The 20,238-nt window shown below is 39.0% G+C and overlaps 1 protein-coding gene and 1 long non-coding RNA gene across 2 annotated transcripts in view; both read right to left on the reverse strand.

Moving 5' to 3' along the window:
- The window catches only part of LOC127839576 (large proline-rich protein BAG6-like), a 60,618-nt gene extending 44,727 nt beyond the window's left edge, over positions 1-15,891 (reverse strand). The window contains exons 1-6 of the mRNA XM_052367966.1: positions 15,879-15,891; positions 15,229-15,349; positions 14,304-14,427; positions 12,607-12,792; positions 2,526-2,627; positions 366-596 (exon numbers count right to left, since the gene is read on the reverse strand). Of these exons, the coding sequence (XP_052223926.1) occupies positions 366-596; positions 2,526-2,627; positions 12,607-12,792; positions 14,304-14,427; positions 15,229-15,349; positions 15,879-15,891 (777 nt within the window). The remainder of the gene's footprint in view (positions 1-365; positions 597-2,525; positions 2,628-12,606; positions 12,793-14,303; positions 14,428-15,228; positions 15,350-15,878) is intronic.
- A 1,505-nt stretch (positions 15,892-17,396) lies between these two features.
- On the reverse strand, positions 17,397-18,010 carry LOC127838583 (uncharacterized). Its single transcript, XR_008029865.1, has 2 exons — positions 17,794-18,010; positions 17,397-17,631 (listed from the first exon to the last, which is right to left on the reverse strand). It is a non-coding gene; the product is annotated as an uncharacterized LOC127838583 (long non-coding RNA).
- Positions 18,011-20,238: the final 2,228 nt, after the last annotated feature.

Here is a 20,238-nt window from a genome sequence, read left to right on the forward strand (position 1 = left end):
CACATGTGCACAAAGTGTAGTCCCAGATTAGCCTTTGCAGTCTTTACAGGCTAATCAGGGAGGACATTTCCCACCAAAACTGGAAATAAAATTCCCAAAAACTATTAAAAAAAAATAGGTTTGTAAGAAATTTATCCATGTTTCATATTTAAGTGATATCAATCTTTTGAAACCTTGACAGCTTTTACAAGTTTATCTAGACATGTTTCATTTTGTTGTAGTTGGTTGACAATATTTTAGTAAATATAAAAATTCACTTTCATCTTTGCCCAGTTTTCGGAAAATAATGTGTACATGTTGCACTCAATCTTATTTTAAATTCACATGTCCACTGGCTGAGCCTTTTAGCTCCTGCAGCTGCATACCTGCCCTCCCAGCAGGGACTGTATCCCGGCTGACATCTGCTCTTGGATACGTCTAAAGTCATTGTCACTGCTGCCTCCAGCAGGCTGGGTACTGGTAGTGGACTGCTGGCTCCCAGCAGCTGGGGAGGTCTGGGTCCCGGTCCCTGCAGTGCTGAATGGAGGAACCGTGCTGGTTCCTGTGCTGGCTGTGGTTGCAGTCTGTGTTTGGGTACCAGTACCAGCCACTGATATCTGTGGAAAATGAATGCGTTTGATTGCAAATGAGCTGCAATCTAAGAAAACTGGGTTTAATGCATGTGAGTGTTGTCTTACCCTAGATTAACCTGTGCAATCAGTGCCTGATTAGCAAGTGCGGTGTGGTTTGCACAGGCTAATCAGGGACAACACTTGGCGCACACACATTAAGCCCCTTTTTACAGAGTGCAAATAGCATGTTAAATGTTCAATTTACAAAGAAACACAAAAACTGGATTATGATGATACTAAAATTCTACATAACAAAGAAACAGAAAAGCTTGATAATACTGCATAAATGGAAATAAAAACAAGTTTTGAACAACACAAATATAACTGCCAATACTAATGTCTTAGACAGTTATTAGGCAAGTTTGTGAACACAAAACAACGAAAGATGCAGGGCTCAACATTAACCTAAAAACCAACTTGCCCTGCCGGGCAAGTACTTGAAAAATCTTCTTGCCCTGAACGTAAAACCACTTGCCCAGACATGAAATATCACATTAACTGTAAACCTCGTATTTTTAAATAAAGATCAAAATGATACACCACGATACCTTTTTTATTTTTGCATATTTAACAAAATGATTACAGCAATTAAAGTCTAAATTAAATGCACTTTGTTCTTTTTTGCACTTGCCCGGGCGGACAACTAGATTATAAAATAACTTGCCCAGACCCAACTTTTACTTGCCAGGGGCATTAGGACAACCGTTACTGTTGAGCCCTGAAGATGTCTCAATTAAGTCTCAAAGTAAGCGTATAAACCGGTAACTTAATTTTGTTACTATGCTATGAAACAATGATAGTAAAATTACATAAAAGAAACAGAATATATAACCCCGATGTATGCACTTTACGAATCTGATATTAAAAATAAAACTAATCTAATGATTATGTATTAAGAAGTTACCTGTTTGACTTTGTCTGAAAAGAGATCTGAGTGAGCACACAGAAAGAATCACGTATTAACCCTTTGCATGCTGGGAATTTTTTTATGTGCTAAAATGTTGTCTGCTGAATTTCTAAAATTAGCATTTTCTTCGATTTTATTTTCAAAGAATACTATCAGAATAGCAAACAGTTTGGATCCTGATGAGACGCCACATTTTGTGGCGTCTCATCTGGATCCAAACAGTTTGCAAAGGCCTTTAAAATTCGGTTCCAGCGCTTAAAGGGTTTCAATTTTAGCCACTATGATACCAACAGGTCTAGTGAACACAGCATGGCTTGCTGAGCTGACAGAGTTCATGTTATACACCAGACTTGTCTTTACAGTAAGTCTGTTCATTATCAGACACATCAGACAGCCATAGCCTCCCAGTTTTAGTTTGAAACTAATGTATTTGTTAAACATTTGAGCCTCGCTTTTTAAAAAGGTAAAATGCATGTGTGTTAAGTGTCATCTCAGATTAGCCTGTGAAGTCTGCACAGGCTAATCATGGACACTTTAAGCCTTAACTGGATTTCCGTTAGGAACATTCTTCCTTTAAATGAAAACATTCGATAAAAGCGGAAAGTGGCGTCCCTGATAAGTCTGTGCAAACTGCACAGGCTAATCTGAGACGACGCTTTACTTACATGCATTAAACCCTTTTTTCACAGAGCTTGGCACATTTTTATTTCACATACAATAGTTTAACCCTTTCCCGCTCAGAAGTAAAGTGAAAGTGGCTTTTGCAACCAGCATAAAACCAGAACAGCCTAGGAGTAACCTTCAAACTGTTCTGGTTTAATGCTGTTGCTGCTTATCAGTTTCTTAGGATACCAAATGAAGCCTTTAAAATCTCAATCTATAAAAAAAAGGTCTTTTATTTAATTTTATTTTCTAAGGGACTACAAACGTGTCAAAATGCCCCTCTGAGCGGTTATCAGTCATCAATAGTTTGTCAAAATCTGTCAGCCATGCAATGCCGTTCTTACAGGCGTAGTAGAGCTGCTAGTGTCTGTGGCAGCTCTTGGTAGCCGTGGCGGTGCAAATTGGCGGCGAATCAGTCTAGGACTGCCCCCAATCTGTATCTGAGCCTACAACATTCATAGCCCTGTCTACAGCATACATACAACCAGACATACCTCGGTCTTCAGAAAACATACTATACATACCAGCCACTTTCTGCAAAATCAGGCTATAATGCATGGTTGTAAAGCGCCATCTTAGATTAGCCTGTGCATTCGGCACAGGTTAGTAAGGGAAAATAATTTCTGCGTTTATGGAATTTTTGGTTTATGAAGTCGCTGCTTAACCCAAAGCCAGTTTAGGAAGAAAGTGTTGTCTATGATTCGCCTAAGATGACTGCACAGGCTTATCTGTGATGACGTTTTAGGCAAATGCATTAAGCTTGGTAGACCAAATGCCAGAATCCATACAACATATGTGTCTTGTTCTGATAAAACTGGGCTTAATTCATGTGCATAAAGTGTCGTCCCAGATTAGCCTGTGCAGTCAGCCCAGGCTAATCAGGGACGCCACTTTCCGCTTAAACTTGATTTTCGGTAAGAAGGGACTTCCTCCAAACTAAAAATACCATTAAAGCGGGAAGTGTCGTCCCTGATTAACCTGTGTGGACTGCAGGCTAATCTGGGACGACACTTTACGCACATGAATTAAGCCCAGTTTGCTCAGAACAAGACACATATAAAGCCAAAACATTGATGTGTACAAAAGCTAACAACATAATCAATACCTATGGCTTATTGGAGTAGTCTTGCAATGGGAAAACAGGGCTAAATGCATGTGCGGTAATTGTCATCACAGATAAACCTGTGCAGTCCGCATAGCATAATTAGGGACAACACTTTCTCCTTTAATGAAGCATTTGGTTTATAAAAGTCTCTGCTGTTCCCAAATTCAGTTTAAGTGGATTGTGTCATCCCTGATTAGCCTGTGTGATCTGCACAGGCTAATATTGGATGACACTTTAGGCACATGCATTAAGCACAGTTTTACCATAGCGATGCTCCATACGACATCTAAGCCCACAAAATAAATGTATAAAAGAGCTAAGAACATAACTAATGTGAATGCATAATTGAATATATTATTATGTTCTATGTGCAGAACACTTGACATGTATGCAAGCCAGCAGATGTTCCAACTGATCAAGACAAACTAAAGACAACACCCTATACATCACAAAATAACATAAAAAGGTACCAAGATAAAACAAGAGCACCACCTTGCGGGTGCAGACCGCTCATCTATTTTTCTTTTTAAAGGTGTAGGGACCTATCTCAATTTCAAACACAAAGGAGGGAGGGGTGGAGTGGAGAGGGGTGTATAGTGTGGGGGTGTGGTCATTTATTACATTATCTTAAACAAGAGCTGTCAGAGGACAGCAAACAAACACACAAACCAACCAACCAACAGACAGACCTTTGACCTAGTGACCCAACAAGAGATGTGTTTGTCAGAAACACAATGCCCCCTACTGCGACGCATTTAAATAAAATTTCTATTTATCATTTGGCTGCTATAGAAATCATCTCCCTTTAAAGGTTATTACTTCCCTTGAATTTTGTCCAATCCAACCGGGGGGGTGGGGGGGGGGGACATCACTGACAACCAAGGCCGGTTTGGTTTAAAAGAGATCATAGCCAGATTTGATCATGTATCTTTGGACATAAGTCCACAGGTATGTAATGAACATCAAAGAAATTATAATTAAATCATTAAAAAAAAACTTTGACAAATCAATTATTTGGGTTATAAATAATCAAAATAATAAATCTGTACAGTAACTGTGAAAAGAACTTCAATTCTTGGTAAGGAAATATATAATATGAGATTTATAATTATATAAATTACTTCCCTTGAAAATAATTGTTTGTAACAAATCTCTATTTTTAGTAGCAAATAATTAAAAGCCACTACCGTGACTGTAGATTCACCACTCAAAATGTGCAACTCTATGAGATACACATGCATGCCAAATATATAAAGTGGCTATGTTCAATATTGAACAATTTTCTCCCTTTTTAAAGCTTATTACTTCCCTTAAATCTGTATTTTTTACCATAGACCGTAAAGGATGACCTTGACCTTTTACCACAATGTGTTTGTCAGAAATACAATGCCGCCTACTGCGCCGCTTTGATTTATTTAACAAAAATAAATACGTGGGCAGGTCAGATAACTATGTCCATTTAAAGCTTATTACTTCCCTTGACTTTGTTTTTTCAACCCTAGACCTTGAAGGATGATGTTCACCTTGAAATTTTACCACTCAAAATGTGCAGCTCCATGAGATACACATGTATGTAAGATATCAAGGTGCTATCTTCAATATTTAACACGATGGCCTGAAAGGCCCAAAGTCGCTCACCTGAGATAACAAGATATTATTGGGACAAATCTTCTGACCAAGTTTCACGAAGATCGGAAAATAAATGTGGCCTCTAGAGTGTTAACAAGGTTTTACTATAGCCATATTAGGAAAAATGCCCCGCCCCTGGCAACCATGTTTTTCAACCAACCGGCATCATTTTTTAACTCATCCAAGATATTATCGGGATGCTTCTTCTGACCAAGTTTCATGAAGATCGGACATTAAATGTGGCCTCTAGAGTGTTAACAAGATTTTACTATAGCCATATAAGGAAAAATGCCCCGCCCCTTGGAAGCCATTTTTTTCAAGCAAACATAATTATTTTCTAACTTATCCAGATATCATTGAGACCAATCTTCTGACCATATTTCATAAAGATTGGACAATAAATGTGGCCTCTAGAGTGTTAATAAGGTTTTACTAAAGCCATATATAACCATACAGTAGATTTCGCTTAATTGAATAGCCCATTTGTCACGTCCGAATATTCAATTATCTGTAGTATTTAATTATACGGAATCAGTTATATTTCAAATGTTATCACTAACCGGGTGTACTCCTGGAAATTGTGCTTTACATGCATAATCAAAACATCGTTTTGACACGTAAGTTAATATTGGAATTAAATATTGAATCCATTATAAATATAATATAAATGTTTTGTTGAATTCCAAAATGAGAATATTAACTGTATAATTAATTGTAATCCAAAACACACTTTCTAGCTTTAAATAAAACGTCCACATTTATTTCCTTTGCCCCAAACAAAAAACTAGCGAAAACTATGCGGCAATGTACAATGTCATGCCATACGGTGCGTGTAATAATTTTTCCCATATTCATTTTATTGCTTACCCAAGGCTTACGCTAGCAACATCTATTGCTCATGTATTGTTCTGGTAAAAAGCACGCGAAAATTAGCCTGGGTGTATATACACTGTTGAAGGAAAACTTTGTAGAGAGGCGAATGCTGTATCTTGGACGTTACGTTCTTTCAGTAGTTTAGTATTGAAACAGATAATGTACTGTGTACTGACTTACCGGAAAATCTGGTCAATGCTGGATTTTATTTTGGTTATTGTTAAAACATGATCAGCAGTGTTAAGACTGCGATGCTTTGAAAAATGTGCGCGTTTTTGATTGTTTAACATCATGTTTAGATAGGATTTACTGTGACGCAGTTGTGTAGGTTTATATCACAAACTAAGAATATAGTGTAACATTCCATCACCTATTTGCAAACTGTCGAGAGAGACACGTCAACAGTTTGTTTCTAATCAGCAACACACTCTTTAATTGTTTCTAAGCGACAACAAACTGTTACTTGAAGTGTGTTACTCGACAGTTTGCATTCGAAAGTTCGCACCTGACTGCACACCAGAGACTCCAGTGTTTGCATTGTACTTGCTCGCATACTACACCTGTTAGTCACGTGACGCTTGACAGACGCTGCATACATGCATGGTGTGAAATGAAAACAAAGGCAGTCAATTGAGCGTGTCTGTCAAAATCGTCGATACGATGCGTATCCTTGGATATTTATGACATTCTTTGCTGAATTAAAGTGTGGATTATAGTGTGCAATAGAAAATTGGCTATTCAATTAACCGAAATACGCCATATTTCCTATCAGAATATGTGGAGTTTTTACAACGGGAAGAGATGCAAATGGTTTGGTGTTTTCAATTTCGATTCAATTAACCGAATTATTTGATTATCAAATATTCAATTAAGTGTAATCTACTGTATAAGAAAAAATGCCCCGCCCCTGGTGGCCATGTTTTGAAAGCAACAAAAACCATTTTCGAACTCATCCAAGATATCATTGGGACAAATCTTCAGACCAAGTTTCATGATGATCGGAAAATAAATATGACCTCTAGAATGTTAACAAGGTAATACATTTCAATATAATTTTAAACTAGAGCTTTGTCACAAACGTGATGTATACCCCCACATGCTGCATTGACACAGACTATTTTGCATTCTGTCTTCACAACACAAGAGAAGCTAGTTTATGGCGATTTTTAAGAATTATTATGCCATTATCATTTATGGCCATTTTGACCTTCAAACTCTTGAATTCTTTCGCATGACACACCATCCAATGACTGTGAACAAAATTAATGTACAGTCATTTTAAAATCTCACAATAAATGACATAGTTATTGCCCGGACAAGATTTTTTATGGCCATTTTTTACCTTTGAACTCAAAGTGTGACCTTGACCTGGGAGATATCGGCTTAATTCTTTCGTGTGACACATCGTCCAATGATAAGGAACAAATTATTTTAAAATCTCACAATGAACGACTTAGTTATGGCCCAGACAAGCTCATTTATGGCCATTTTTTACCTTGACCTTGGAGATATAGACGTAATTCTTTCGCGCCACACACCGTCCAATGATGGAGATCAAATGTGCCAAATGATTTTAAAATCTCACAATGAACAACATAATTATTTCCCAGACAAGCTCATGTATGGCCATTTTTAATCTTTGAACTCAAAGTGTTACCTTGACCTTCGAGATACTGACGTAATTCTTTCGCGCGACACATCGTCCCATGATGGTGAACAAATTTGCCAAATGATTTTAAACTCTCACAATAAATGATGGCCATTATTTACCTTGGAAGTGTGGCCTTGACCTTGGAGATATCAACGTAATTCTTTCGTGCGACACACCGTCCACCGAACAAATGTGCCAAATGATTTTAAAATCTCACAATCAACTAAATAGTTATGGCCCAGACAAGCTCATTTATAGCCATTTTTGACCTTTGGACTCAAAGTGTGACCTTTACCTAGGAGATATCGATGTAATTCTTTCGTGCGACACACCGTCCAATGATGGTGAACAAATGTGCAAAATGATTTTAAAATCTCACAATGAACAACACAGTTATGGCATGGACAAGCTCATTTATGGCCTTTTTTGACCTTTGAACTCAAAGTGTGACCTTGACCTTTGTGATATTGATGTAATTCTTTCGCACAACACACCGTCCAATGATGGTGAACAAATGTACCAAATGATTTTAAAATCTCACAATGAACATAATAGTTATGGCCAAGACAAGCTAATTTATGGCCATTTTTGACCTTTGAACTCAAAGTGTGACCTTGACCTTGGAGATGTCAATGTAATTCTTTCGCGCGAAACATCGTCCAATGATGGTGAACAAATGTGCCAAATGATTTTTAAATCACACAATAAACGACAAAGTTATGGCCTAAACAAGCATTTTACCCTTGAACTCAAAAGTGTGACCTTGACCTTTGAGATATTGGAGTACTTCTTTCACGCGACACACCATCCCATGATGCTGAACAAATGTACCAAGTCATATTAAAATCTAACGATAAATGACATAGTTATGGTCCGGACAAACATTCTGTTTAAAATGCACTAAGTGAACCCGTGACCTAGTTTTTGACACAGCATGACCCATATTAAAACTTGACCTAGACATCATCTAGATACATCTTCTGACTAAGTTTGGTGAAGATCGGATGAAATTTTCGGGACAGACAGACTGACCGACAAAGTCTGTCTATCCCGACAAAGTGACTCCAATATAGCCCCCATTACCAGTAATGGGGGTATAATTAAAGCAGTATCATGCTTATAATTCAATCAAACACAACACTAAAATGCCTGATACAACAGATGAAATGAACAAAAAGTCAACACAGATTGAGTAGTTGTTTGTTTGCTTTTGTGATTGTTAATGAAATACTAGAGCTTTGTCACAGACGTGACATATACCCCCAGGTGCCGCATTGACACAGACTATTTTGCATGCTGTCTTCACAAAACAAGAGAATCATATTTATGGCAATTTTTAAGAATTATAATGCCATTATCATTTATGGCAATTTCAACCTTTGAACTCTAGAATTTTTTCGCATGACATGCCGTCCAAATTTATGGCCATTTTTTTACTTTTGAACTCCAAGTGTGACCTAGACCTTGGAGTTATCGACATAATTCTTTCGCATGACACATTGTCCAATGATTGTGAACAAATGTACCAGGTATTTTTAAAATCTCACAATAAATGACATAGTTATGGCCCAGACAAGATTATTTATGGCCATTTTTGACCATTGAACTCACAGTGTGACCTTGACATTGCAGATATCGACGTAATTTTGTCGCGCAACACACTGTCCAATAATGGTGAACAAATGTGCCAAATGATTTTAAAATCTCACAATGACCAACATAGTTATGGCCAGGAAAAGCTCATTTATGGCCATTTTTGACCTTTAAACTCAAAGTGTGACCTTGACCTTGAAGTTGTCGACTTAATTCTTTCACGCGACACACCGTCCAATGATGGTGAACAAATATGCCAAATGATTATAAAATCTCACAATGAACGACATAGTTATGGCCCGGACAAGCTCATTTATGGCCATTTTTGACCTTTGAACTCAAAGTGTGACCGTGACCTTGGAGATATTGACGTAATAATTTTGCATGACACACCGTCCAATGATGGTGAACAAATGTGCCAAATGATTTTAAAATCTCACAATGAACGACATAGTTATTGCCCAGACAAGCTCATTTATGGCCATTTTTAATCTTTGAACTCAAAGTGTTACCTTGACCTTCGAGATATTGACGTAATTCTTTCGCGCGACACATCGTCCCATGATGGTGAACAAATTTGCCAAATGATTTTAAACTCTCACAATAAATGATAAAGTTATGGCCCGGACAAGCACCGTCCCATGATGGTGAACAAATGTTCCAAGTTATTTAAAAATCGAACGATAAATGACATAGTTATGGTCCGGACAAACTTTCGGTTTAAAACACACTAAGTGACCCCAAGACCTAGTTTATGACCCGGCATGACCCATATTCAAACTTGACCTATACATCATCAAGATACAACTTGTGACCAAGTTTGGTGAAGATCGGATGAAATTTCGGGACAGACCGACAGACTGACAGACCGACGACAGACCAACAAAGTGACTCCTATATAGCCCCCATTACCAATGGTAATGGGGGTATAATAAAAGTTGAAAAACATGTGTCAAAAAATGCGAAATAAGCCAAATATTTAATTCTGAAATCGAAAATGTCTGTTAAGTCGAATTTGCCAGAATGTATATCATGCATGTACGATGTCAATCTTAATTTAGTTTAATAGTTGTTTTTAAATTTCTGCAGCGATGTCTATTCATACGACACACAAACACTAACTCCGATCCTAATAAAAAGACGAATTCTTTGGTTATTGTAGGAAAATATGTACGAAATATCTTCGTCTCCATCGGCTCGGGATGCTGATTTGTCTTTGCTGCATTTTATGAAATTTGTCTTCAATGTCTTGCCTATTTTGTGTTATTGTAACATGTATTTATCAATATATTACAATTTAACACATCGTATAGTCTCGCTTTAATCGTTTGACAAAAGAATGCCATATTGTACAGAATCATCAAACAATAAAAAACATATTCACAAGTTTGCTATCTTCCAGAATGTAAAACTATCATTTATAATTAATTCCACTTAATCTTCTTGTGCTTAAAAAAATATTTTAAAAAGGGAGACAACTCTGTCAATCCAACATAATTTTTCAAAAGCCATTTTGCAGTTCCTTCCCTTGACATGCTTAACTAGAGTGTACAAAAGCTGCTTTAATATATAAATATAAGGAAAATGACCCCCCCCCCCCCCAAGCAGCCATGCTTTTTACCGATCCAAACCATTTTCGAACTCAACCGTCATATTCAGAAAACACATGTTCTGACCAAATTATATGAACTTTGGACCAAAAATGTGACTTCTAGAGGGTTCACATGTTTTCACTATATATATAGAGAGAGAAAACTGCCGCGCCCCCTGCCGGCCATGTTTTTTCACCGATCTGGACCATTTTTGAACTCGTCTGAGATATCAATGAAACCAGTGTTTTGACCAAGTTTCATGATAATTGGGCAAAATTGTGACTTCTAGAGTGTTCACAAGGTTTCTCTATAGCCATATAAGGAATACTGCCCAGTCCCCTGGCGGCCATGTTTTTCAACGGACCAGAACCATTTTTGAACTCAACCAACATATTATTAAGGCAAACATTTTGACAAAGTTACATGAAGATTGGGCATCAAATGTGACTTCTACAGTGTTCACAAGGTTTTTCTTTTTTTTGACCTAGTGACCTAGTTTTTGACCCAGCATGACCCAGTTTCAAACTCAGTCGAGGTATCAATGTGACAAATGTTCTAACCAAGTTTCATGAAAATCAGACAACAAATGTGGCCTCTAGAGTGTTCACAAGGCAAAATGTTGATGACGCATGACGCACGACGGACAAAAGGCGATCACAAAAGCTCACCATGAGCACGTTGTGCTCAGGTGAGCTAAAAAGTTATGGCCAATGTTAAGGTTTTAGCACGATGCCTACGGCGGACGTCGGACGGTGGACGACAAGCTGGCTATGACAATAGCTCGGGTTTTCTCCGAAAACAGCCTCGCTAAAAATGATGTCATTCTAATGTGTGTAATTAATGTATTTCAGAGGATGAAGATGAAGATTTAGAGCTAACTTTATCCTGAAAGTAATATTGTATTAGTATCACTTTAAAGAGATTAATGATGGTTCTCTGTATCACCACAGAGTGTGGCTGGGCCATAGCCAGGGACACACCACTATCATGTCTCATACTGCCTACCTGTACAGGGGTGGTTCTCTGTATCACTGCAGAGTGGGGCTGGGCCATAGCCAGTGACACACCACTATCATGTCTCATACTGCCTACCTGTACAGGGGTGGTTCTCTGTATCACTGCAGTGTGGGGCTGGGCTATAGCCAGGGTCACACACCACTATCATGTCTCATACTGCCTACCTGTACAGGGATGGTTCTCTGTATCACTGCAGTGTGGGGCTGGGCTATAGCCAGGGTCACACACCACTATCATTTCTCATACTGCCTACCTGTACAGGAATGGTTCTCTGTATCACGGCAGTGTGAGGCTGGGCTATAGCCAGGGTCACACATCACTATCATGTATCATATAGCCTACCAGTACAGGGATGGTTCTCTGTATCACTGCTGTGTGAGGCTGGCCTTTAGCCAGGGTCACACATCACTATCATTTCTCATACTGCCTACCTGTACAGGAATGGTTCTCTGTATCACTGCAGTGTGAGGCTGGGCTATAGCCAGGGTCACACACCACTATCATTTCTCATACTGCCTACCTGTACAGGAATGGTTCTCTGTATCACTGCAGTGTGAGGCTGGGCTATAGCCAGGGTCACACATCACTATCATGTATCATATAGCCTACCAGTACAGGGATGGTTCTCTGTATCACTGCTGTGTGAGGCTGGCCTTTAGCCAGGGTCACACATCACTATCATGTCTCATATAGCCTACCTGGACAGGGATGGTTCTCTGTATCACTGTATTGTGGGGCGGAGCTATAGCCAGGGTCACACATCACTACCATGTCTCATATAGCCTACCTGGACAGGGATGGTTCTCTGAATCACTGTAGTGTGGGGCGGAGCTATAGCCAGGGTCACACACCACTATCATGTCTCATACAGCCTACCTGTACAGGGATGGTTCTCTGTATCACTGCAGTGTGGGGCGGAGCTATAGCCAGGGTCACACATCACTATCATGTCTCATACAGCCTACCTGTACAGGGATGGTTCTCTGTATCACTGCAGTGTGGGGCTGGGCTATAGCCAGGGTCACGTAGAGCTGACGGGGGCGGGGCTGGGTCAGGTCAACCATGAGGTCACTGACAGAGTGGTAGGCATGGCTGAGTGCGTGCATGGTCTCGGATACAAGGCTACACATGCGGGTGTTGGCTTGCTGCTCCTGAAACGGTATTTCTGGGAATTACTTGGCAGTTTAATTTACTTTAAGTATAAAAATCATCTTACACAAGGTATGAAATAAAGACATTTTATTATAATTCATTATTTTTACTAAAACATAATTTACAGTGATGTACAAATATTTATGCTGATCAGATAAATACTTCCATATACAATATGTGTACAATCTTCCATTTTCCTATATATTTGACTTATATTTCCCTTAAAAAGGTAGTAAGTTCCTTAAATTGCTCTCATTTTAAAGATAAAACACAAATATCAGGGTAAATAATTCTAATTCCACCAGGACACAGCACATATGTCCATGCCATTACAGGGGTGTGATTTAAGAACTATCTCAGGGGAGGTAAATGCCATACCCCGCTTTCCGTTCTTTGTATATATTTCCGGCAAAGATCATATCTATCTGTAAAATAAGTTTTATAATCAAAGGAAGGAAATCAGCGGAAAGGAGAAAAAATCACACCCTTGCATTACAATCATTGTACCTCTTGAAAAAAGCCTAATATATGAGTATCTTAATTTCAATTTCTTGTTTTAGTCAATTGTTGCACAACCTGTATTTAAGTTCCCAAATTGAAAACTATGTTAAATTCCTCAATTTGACTGCTACTGGTACCATTCTTAAAACAGAAAGGAAAAACACTTCATTATGATTCAATTCACCTGTATGTTAATGCAATCAGAGTGGGACTGGAACCTCAGGATTTAAGCTCTACATTTCTCACATGAAACACAGAATTATCCAGAATATTCTGCTGCTTTGTCAAAATTCTAAATTCAATGACTGGTGTGATGTTCACATAATTATTTGAGCTGGGTTCTGTTAACCCTTTGCATGCTATGAAATTTGTCGTCTGCTAAAATATCGTCAGCAGAATTTCTAAAATTAGCATTTTCTTCAATTTTTTTTCAAATAATATTATCAGAATAGCAAACAGTTTGGATCCTGATGAGAAACCACGTTCTGTGGCGTCTCATCTGGATCCAAACTGTTTGCAAAGGCCTTCAGAATTCGGTTCCCGCACTGAAAGGGTTAAAATTTACTCAATGCATGTGTTAAGTGTTGTCCCAGATTAGTCTGTGCAATCTGCACAGGCTAATCAGGGACAACAATTTCTGGTTAAATGCTAGTTTTTATTTGGAGAAAGTCCATTCAAACCTTAAATCTAGTTTGGGCGTTCAGTGTTGTCACTGATAAGCTTTTTATTTGCAGTCATCACATGGTAACCTGGAACTACCCTTTACACACATGCAATACCAAAGGTCGCAGTGGTGTAGTGGATATTGTGTCCGTCTAGCAATCTGGAGGTCACTGGATCAATCCCCACTGTGGGAGTGTTCTTTAGATTTCCCTCAAAGACACCAAGTACAGGTTTGAGTCCCAGCAAACGGACTCGAGAGCATTTCAAATAAGCCTTCAGCTTTCTATGCAATCGAACTAAAATAAATAGGTTTAATCTAAAGGGAACGTAGATCAGCCCAACTCACTGCGCTGGACATCTCTTCGTCATTCCTCACTATGTCTGCGTATCTCTCAATCTGAGGTCTCAGGCGCTGGTTCAGGCGACTGATATCTACGAGCACCGCAGCCAGCTCACTGATGTTGGGACGACTGGAAATATGTGTCTTGTTCTGAGAAAACTGGGCTTAATTCATGTGTGTAAAGTGTCGTCCCAGATCAGCCTGTGCAGTCCGCACAGGCTAATCAGGGACCCCACTTTCCTCTTTTATGGAATTTTTAGTTTCAAGAAAGTCCCTCCTTACCGAAAATCAAGTTTAGGCAGAAAGTGTCGTCCCTGATTAGCCTGTGCAGACTGCACAGGCTAATCTGGGACGACACTTTACCCACATGTATTATGCCTAATTTCATCAGAACAAGACACATATTGACATAACATATACCAGAGCCTTGTTCTGGGAAAACAGGGTTTAATGCATGATCCCAACAGGCAAAACATGGAAACTTTCGACTTTAAAGAAAAACATTATTTCAAGGAAGTCTGTAATAAACCATTATGCAGTTAAAGTCATCCCTGATTAGCGTGCACTGGCTCAGTGGCTCATCATGGACAACACTGTCTTAACTGTAAATATCATAAAAGCGGAAAGTGTCATCCCAGATTAGCCCGTGCTTACTGCACAGGCTAATCTGGGACGACACTTTACACACATGCATTAAACCCCCTTTTCACAGAGCAGGGCTCATATCATACAATGAAGTTTATATCTCAAACAACAAATGCATGCAAGTTTACATGTTGTACCTTGAAAAGTATTGCAATGCCTTGTCATACAAGTATATCTTCAGACAGAAAGAGATCAAGGGTTAATCCAGTAAACCCCTATTTTTTGTGGAGGATATAATAAGTACATTTGTACATGGCAGACACTGCACAATCAGTATGATACATACACAGGTCCTGCAGGCTGCTCACTGCCATTCTCTGGCGACTGATTTGATTGGTCAGAAGGGGAAGACACTTGATTCTGATTGGCTGTTGTTGTACTATCTGCAGTGCGATCAGTCTGGGATACTGCAAACAAGAAAACAACGCAAATAAAACAAGAGGGCCAAGATGGCCCTAGTTCGCTCACCTGAGAGGAGTAGGTTCATTCAATCTTTACAAAACGTCAGACTTGACCTAGATATTGTCCAGACAAACATCCTTATCAAGTTTCATCATTATTGAACCAAAACTCTGGCATATGGAGTGATTTTGTTTTTAAAAGATTTGACCTGGTGACCTTTATTTTGAGTTGACCCCCCTTACCAAATATCAAACTTTGCTAACAAAAATAAATATTATGACCAAGATTCATAAAATCTGAAACACAATTGTGACCTCTAGAGTGTTTACAAGGATTTGTATAATAAAATGAAAATTTGGACAATCTAAAGGCAATAATTATGGCATTAATTATGTGAGATATAATAAAAACCATCTTTTCACCAAGTTTCATGATGATTGGGCAAAAATTGTGACTTCTAGAGTGTTCATAAGCTTTTTTTTACTATATAAATATAAGAAAATGCCCCCCCTTCCGGCAGCGATGTTATTCAACTGACCGGAACCATTTTCAAACTCAACTCTCATATCAAGGAAACAGATGTTCTGACCAAATTTCATGAAAATTGGGCCAATAATGTGACTTCTAGAGTGTTCACATGTTTTCATTATATACATATAAAGAAAAATGCCCCGCCCACAGGCGGCCATGTTTTTTCACCGATCTGGACCATTTTCAAACTCTTCCGAGATATCAATAAAACCAATGTTTTGACCAACTTTCATGATGATTGGGCAAAAATTGTGACTTTAAGAGTGTTTACAAGGTTTCTCTATAGCCAAATATGGAAAACTGCCCCCCCCCCCGGCAGCCATATTATTCAACTGACCGGAACCATTTCCGAACTCAACTCTCATATCAAGGAAACAAATGTTCTGACCAAATTTCATGAAAATTGGGCCAAAAATGTGACTTCTAGAGTGTTCACATGTTTTCACCAAATACATATAGAGAAAAATGCCCCGCCCACTGGCGGCCATGTTTATCACCGATCTGGACCATTTTAGAACTCGTCCGAGATATCAATAAAACCAATGTTTTGACCATTTTCATGATGATTGGGCAAAAATTGTGACTTTAAGAGTATTTACAAGGTTTCTCTATAGCCAAATAAGGAAAACTGCCCCCCCCCCTGGCAGCCATGTTATTCAACTGACCGGAACCATTTTCGAACTCAACTCTCATATCAAGGAAATAAAATGTTTTGACCAAATTTCATGAAAATTGAGCCAAAAATGTGACTTCTAGAGTGTTTACATGTTTTCACTATATACATATAGAGAAAAATGCCCCACCCACTGGCAACCATGTTTTTTCACTGCTCTGGACCATTTTCGAACTCGACCAGGATATCAATAAAACCAATGTTTTGACCAACTTTCATGATGATTGGGCAAAAATTGTGACTTCTAGAGTGTCTACAAGGTTTCTCTATAGCCAAATATGGAAAACTGCCCGCCCCCCCCCCCCCCATGGCAGCCATATTATTCAACTGACCGGAACCATTTTCGAACTCAACTCTCATATCAAGGAAATAAATGTTCTGACCAAATTTCATGAAAATTGGGCCAAAAATGTGACTTCTTGAGTGTTCACATGTTTTCACCAAATACATATAGAGAAAAATGCCCCGCCCACTGGCGGCCATGTTTATCACCGATCTGGACCATTTTCAAACTCGTCTGAGATATCAATAAAACCAATGTTTTGACCATTTTCATGATGATTGGGCAAAAATTGTGACTTTAAGAGTGTTTACAAGGTTTCTCTATAGCCAAATAAGGAAAACTGCCCCCCCCCCTGGCAGCCATGTTATTCAACTGACCGGAACCATTTTGGAACTCAACTCTCATATCAAGGAAACAAATGTTCTGACCAAATTTCATGAAAATTGGGCCAAAAATGTGACTTCTAGAGTGTTCACATGTTTTCACCAAATACATATAGAGAACAAGGGACAAAATTGTCACAAAACCAGGTTTTCATTGTGAAAAAAAAATCTGATAAAGGGAGAAAACTCAAACTGAACTTTTGAAATGACCAAAAAAAATTAACCCCCTTTGTAAGTTTTTTTTTTTTTTTTAATCTATTTTTAGTCGTGGCGACCTTGACATTGGAGATATTGACGTGATTCTTTCGTGGGACACACCGTCCCATGATGGTGAACAAATGTGCCAAATGATTTTAAAATCTCACAATGAATGACATAGTTATGGCCAGGACAAGCTCATTTATGGCCATTTTTGACCTTTGAACTCAAAGTGTGACCTTGACCTTGGAGATATCGACGTAATTATTTCGCGCGACACACCGTCCCATGATGGTGAACAAATGTGCCAAATGATTTTAAAATCTGACGATGAACGACATAGTTATGGCTCGGACAAGCTCATTTATGGCCATTTTTGACCTTTGAACTCAAAGTGTGACCTTGACCTTGGAGATATCGACGTAATTATTTCGCGCGACACACCGTCCAATGATGGTGAACAAATGTGCCAAATGATTTTAAAATCTGACAATGAACGACATAGTTATGGCCCGGACAAGCTTATTCCGCCAGCCCGCCAGCCAGCCCGCCAGCCCGCCCGCATTCGCCAATCTAATAACCAGTTTTTTCTTCGGAAAACCTGGTTAAAAATGCCCCACCCACTGGCGGCCATGTTTATCACCAATCTGGACCATTTTAGAACTCGTCCGAGATATCAATAAAACCAATGTTTTGACCATTTCATGATGATTGGGCAAAAATTGTGACTTAATGAGTATTTACAAGGTTTCTCTATAGCCAAATAAGGAAAACTGCCCCCCCCCCCCCCCCCCTGGCAGCCATGTTATTCAACTGACCGGAACCATTTTCGAACTCAACTCTCATATCAAGGAAATAAAATGTTTTGACCAAATTTCATGAAAATTGGGCCAAAAATGTGACTTCTAGAGTGTTTACATGTTTTCACTATATACATATACTATAGAGAAAAATGCCCCACCCACTGGCGACCATGTTTTTTCACTGCTCTGGACCATTTTCGAACTCGACCAGGATATCAATAAAACCAATGTTTTGACCAACTTTCATGATGATTGGGCAAAAATTGTGACTTCTAGAGTGTCTACAAGGTTTCTCTATAGCCAAATATGGAAAACTGCCCCCCCCCCCCCCCCCGGCAGCCATATTATTCAACTGACCGGAACCATTTTCGAACTCAACTCTCATATCAAGGAAATAAATGTTCTGACCAAATTTCATGAAAATTGGGCCAAAAATGTGACTTCTTGAGTGTTCACATGTTTCCACCAAATACATATAGAGAAAAATGCCCCGCCCACTGGCGGCCATGTTTATCACCGATCTGGACCATTTTCAAACTCGTCCGAGATATCAATAAAACCAATGTTTTGACCATTTTCATGATGATTGGGCAAAAATTGTGACTTTAAGAGTGTTTACAAGGTTTCTCTTTGGCCAAATAAGGAAAACTGCCCCCCCCCCCGGCAGCCTTGTTATTCCACTGACCGGAACCATTTTCGAACTCAACTCTCATATCAAGGAAACAAATGTTCTGACCAAATTTCATGAAAATTGGGCTAAAAATGTAATTTCTAGAGTGTTCACATGTTTTCACTATATACATATAGAGAAAAATGCCCCGCCCAGTGGCGGCCATGTTTTTTTACTGATCTGGACCATTTTCGAACTCGTCCGAGATATCAATGAAACCAGTGTTTAGACCAAGTTTCATGATGATTGTGCAAAAATTGTGACTACTAGAGTGTTTACAAGGTTTCTCTAAAGCCAAATAAGGAAAACTGCTCCCCCCCCCCCCCCCGGCAGCCATGTTATTCAACTGACCGGAACCATTTTCAAACTCAACTCTCATATCAAGGAAACAAATGTTCTCACCAAATTTCATGAAAATTGGGCCAATAATGTGACTTCTAGAGTGTTCACATGTTTTCACTATATACATATAGAGAAAAATGCCCCACCCACTGGCGACCATGTTTTTTCACTGCTCTGGACCATTTTCGAACTCGTCCGAGATATCAATAAAACCAATGTTTTGACCAACTTTCATGATGATTTTGCAAAAATTGTGACTTCTAGAGTGTTTACAAGGTTTTTCTATAGCCAAATAAGGTAAACTGCCCCCCCCCCCGGCAGCCATGTTATTCCACTGACCGGAACCATTTTCGAACTCAATTCTCATATCAAGGAAACAAATGTTCTGATTAAATTTCATGAAAATTGGGCCAAAAATGTGACTTCTAGAGTGTTCACATGTTTTCACTATATACATATAGAGAAAAATGCCCCGCCCACTGGCCGCCATGTTTTTTCACCGATCTGGACCATTTTCGAACTCGTCCTAGATATTAATAAAACCAATGTTTTGACCAACTTTCATGATGATTGGGCAAAAATTGTGACTTCTAGAGTGTTAACAAGGTTTCTCTATAGCCAAATAAGGAAAACTTCCCCGCCCACTGGCGGCCATGTTTTTCAACGGACCAGAACCACTTTTGAACTCAACCAACATATCATTAAGACAAACATTTTGACAAAGTTACATGAAGATTGGGCATGAAATGTGACTTCTACAGTGTTTACAAGTTTTTTCTTTTTTTTGACCTAGTGACCTAGTTTTTGACCCGGCACGACCCAGTTTCGAACTCGACCGAGATTTCTTTAGGACAAAGCTTCTGACCAAGTTTCAAGAAGATCGGACAATAAATGTTGCCTCTAGAGTGTATAGGTACAAATGTGGACGGACAAAGACCAGTCACAAAAGCTCACCTGAGCAATCAGGTGAGCTAAAAATCCAAGCATTTTTACAAGCATTTGAACATATGT

This window comes from Dreissena polymorpha, chromosome 7, assembly GCF_020536995.1.
Source record: "Dreissena polymorpha isolate Duluth1 chromosome 7, UMN_Dpol_1.0, whole genome shotgun sequence".
In the NCBI taxonomy this organism is placed as follows: domain Eukaryota; kingdom Metazoa; phylum Mollusca; class Bivalvia; order Myida; family Dreissenidae; genus Dreissena; species Dreissena polymorpha.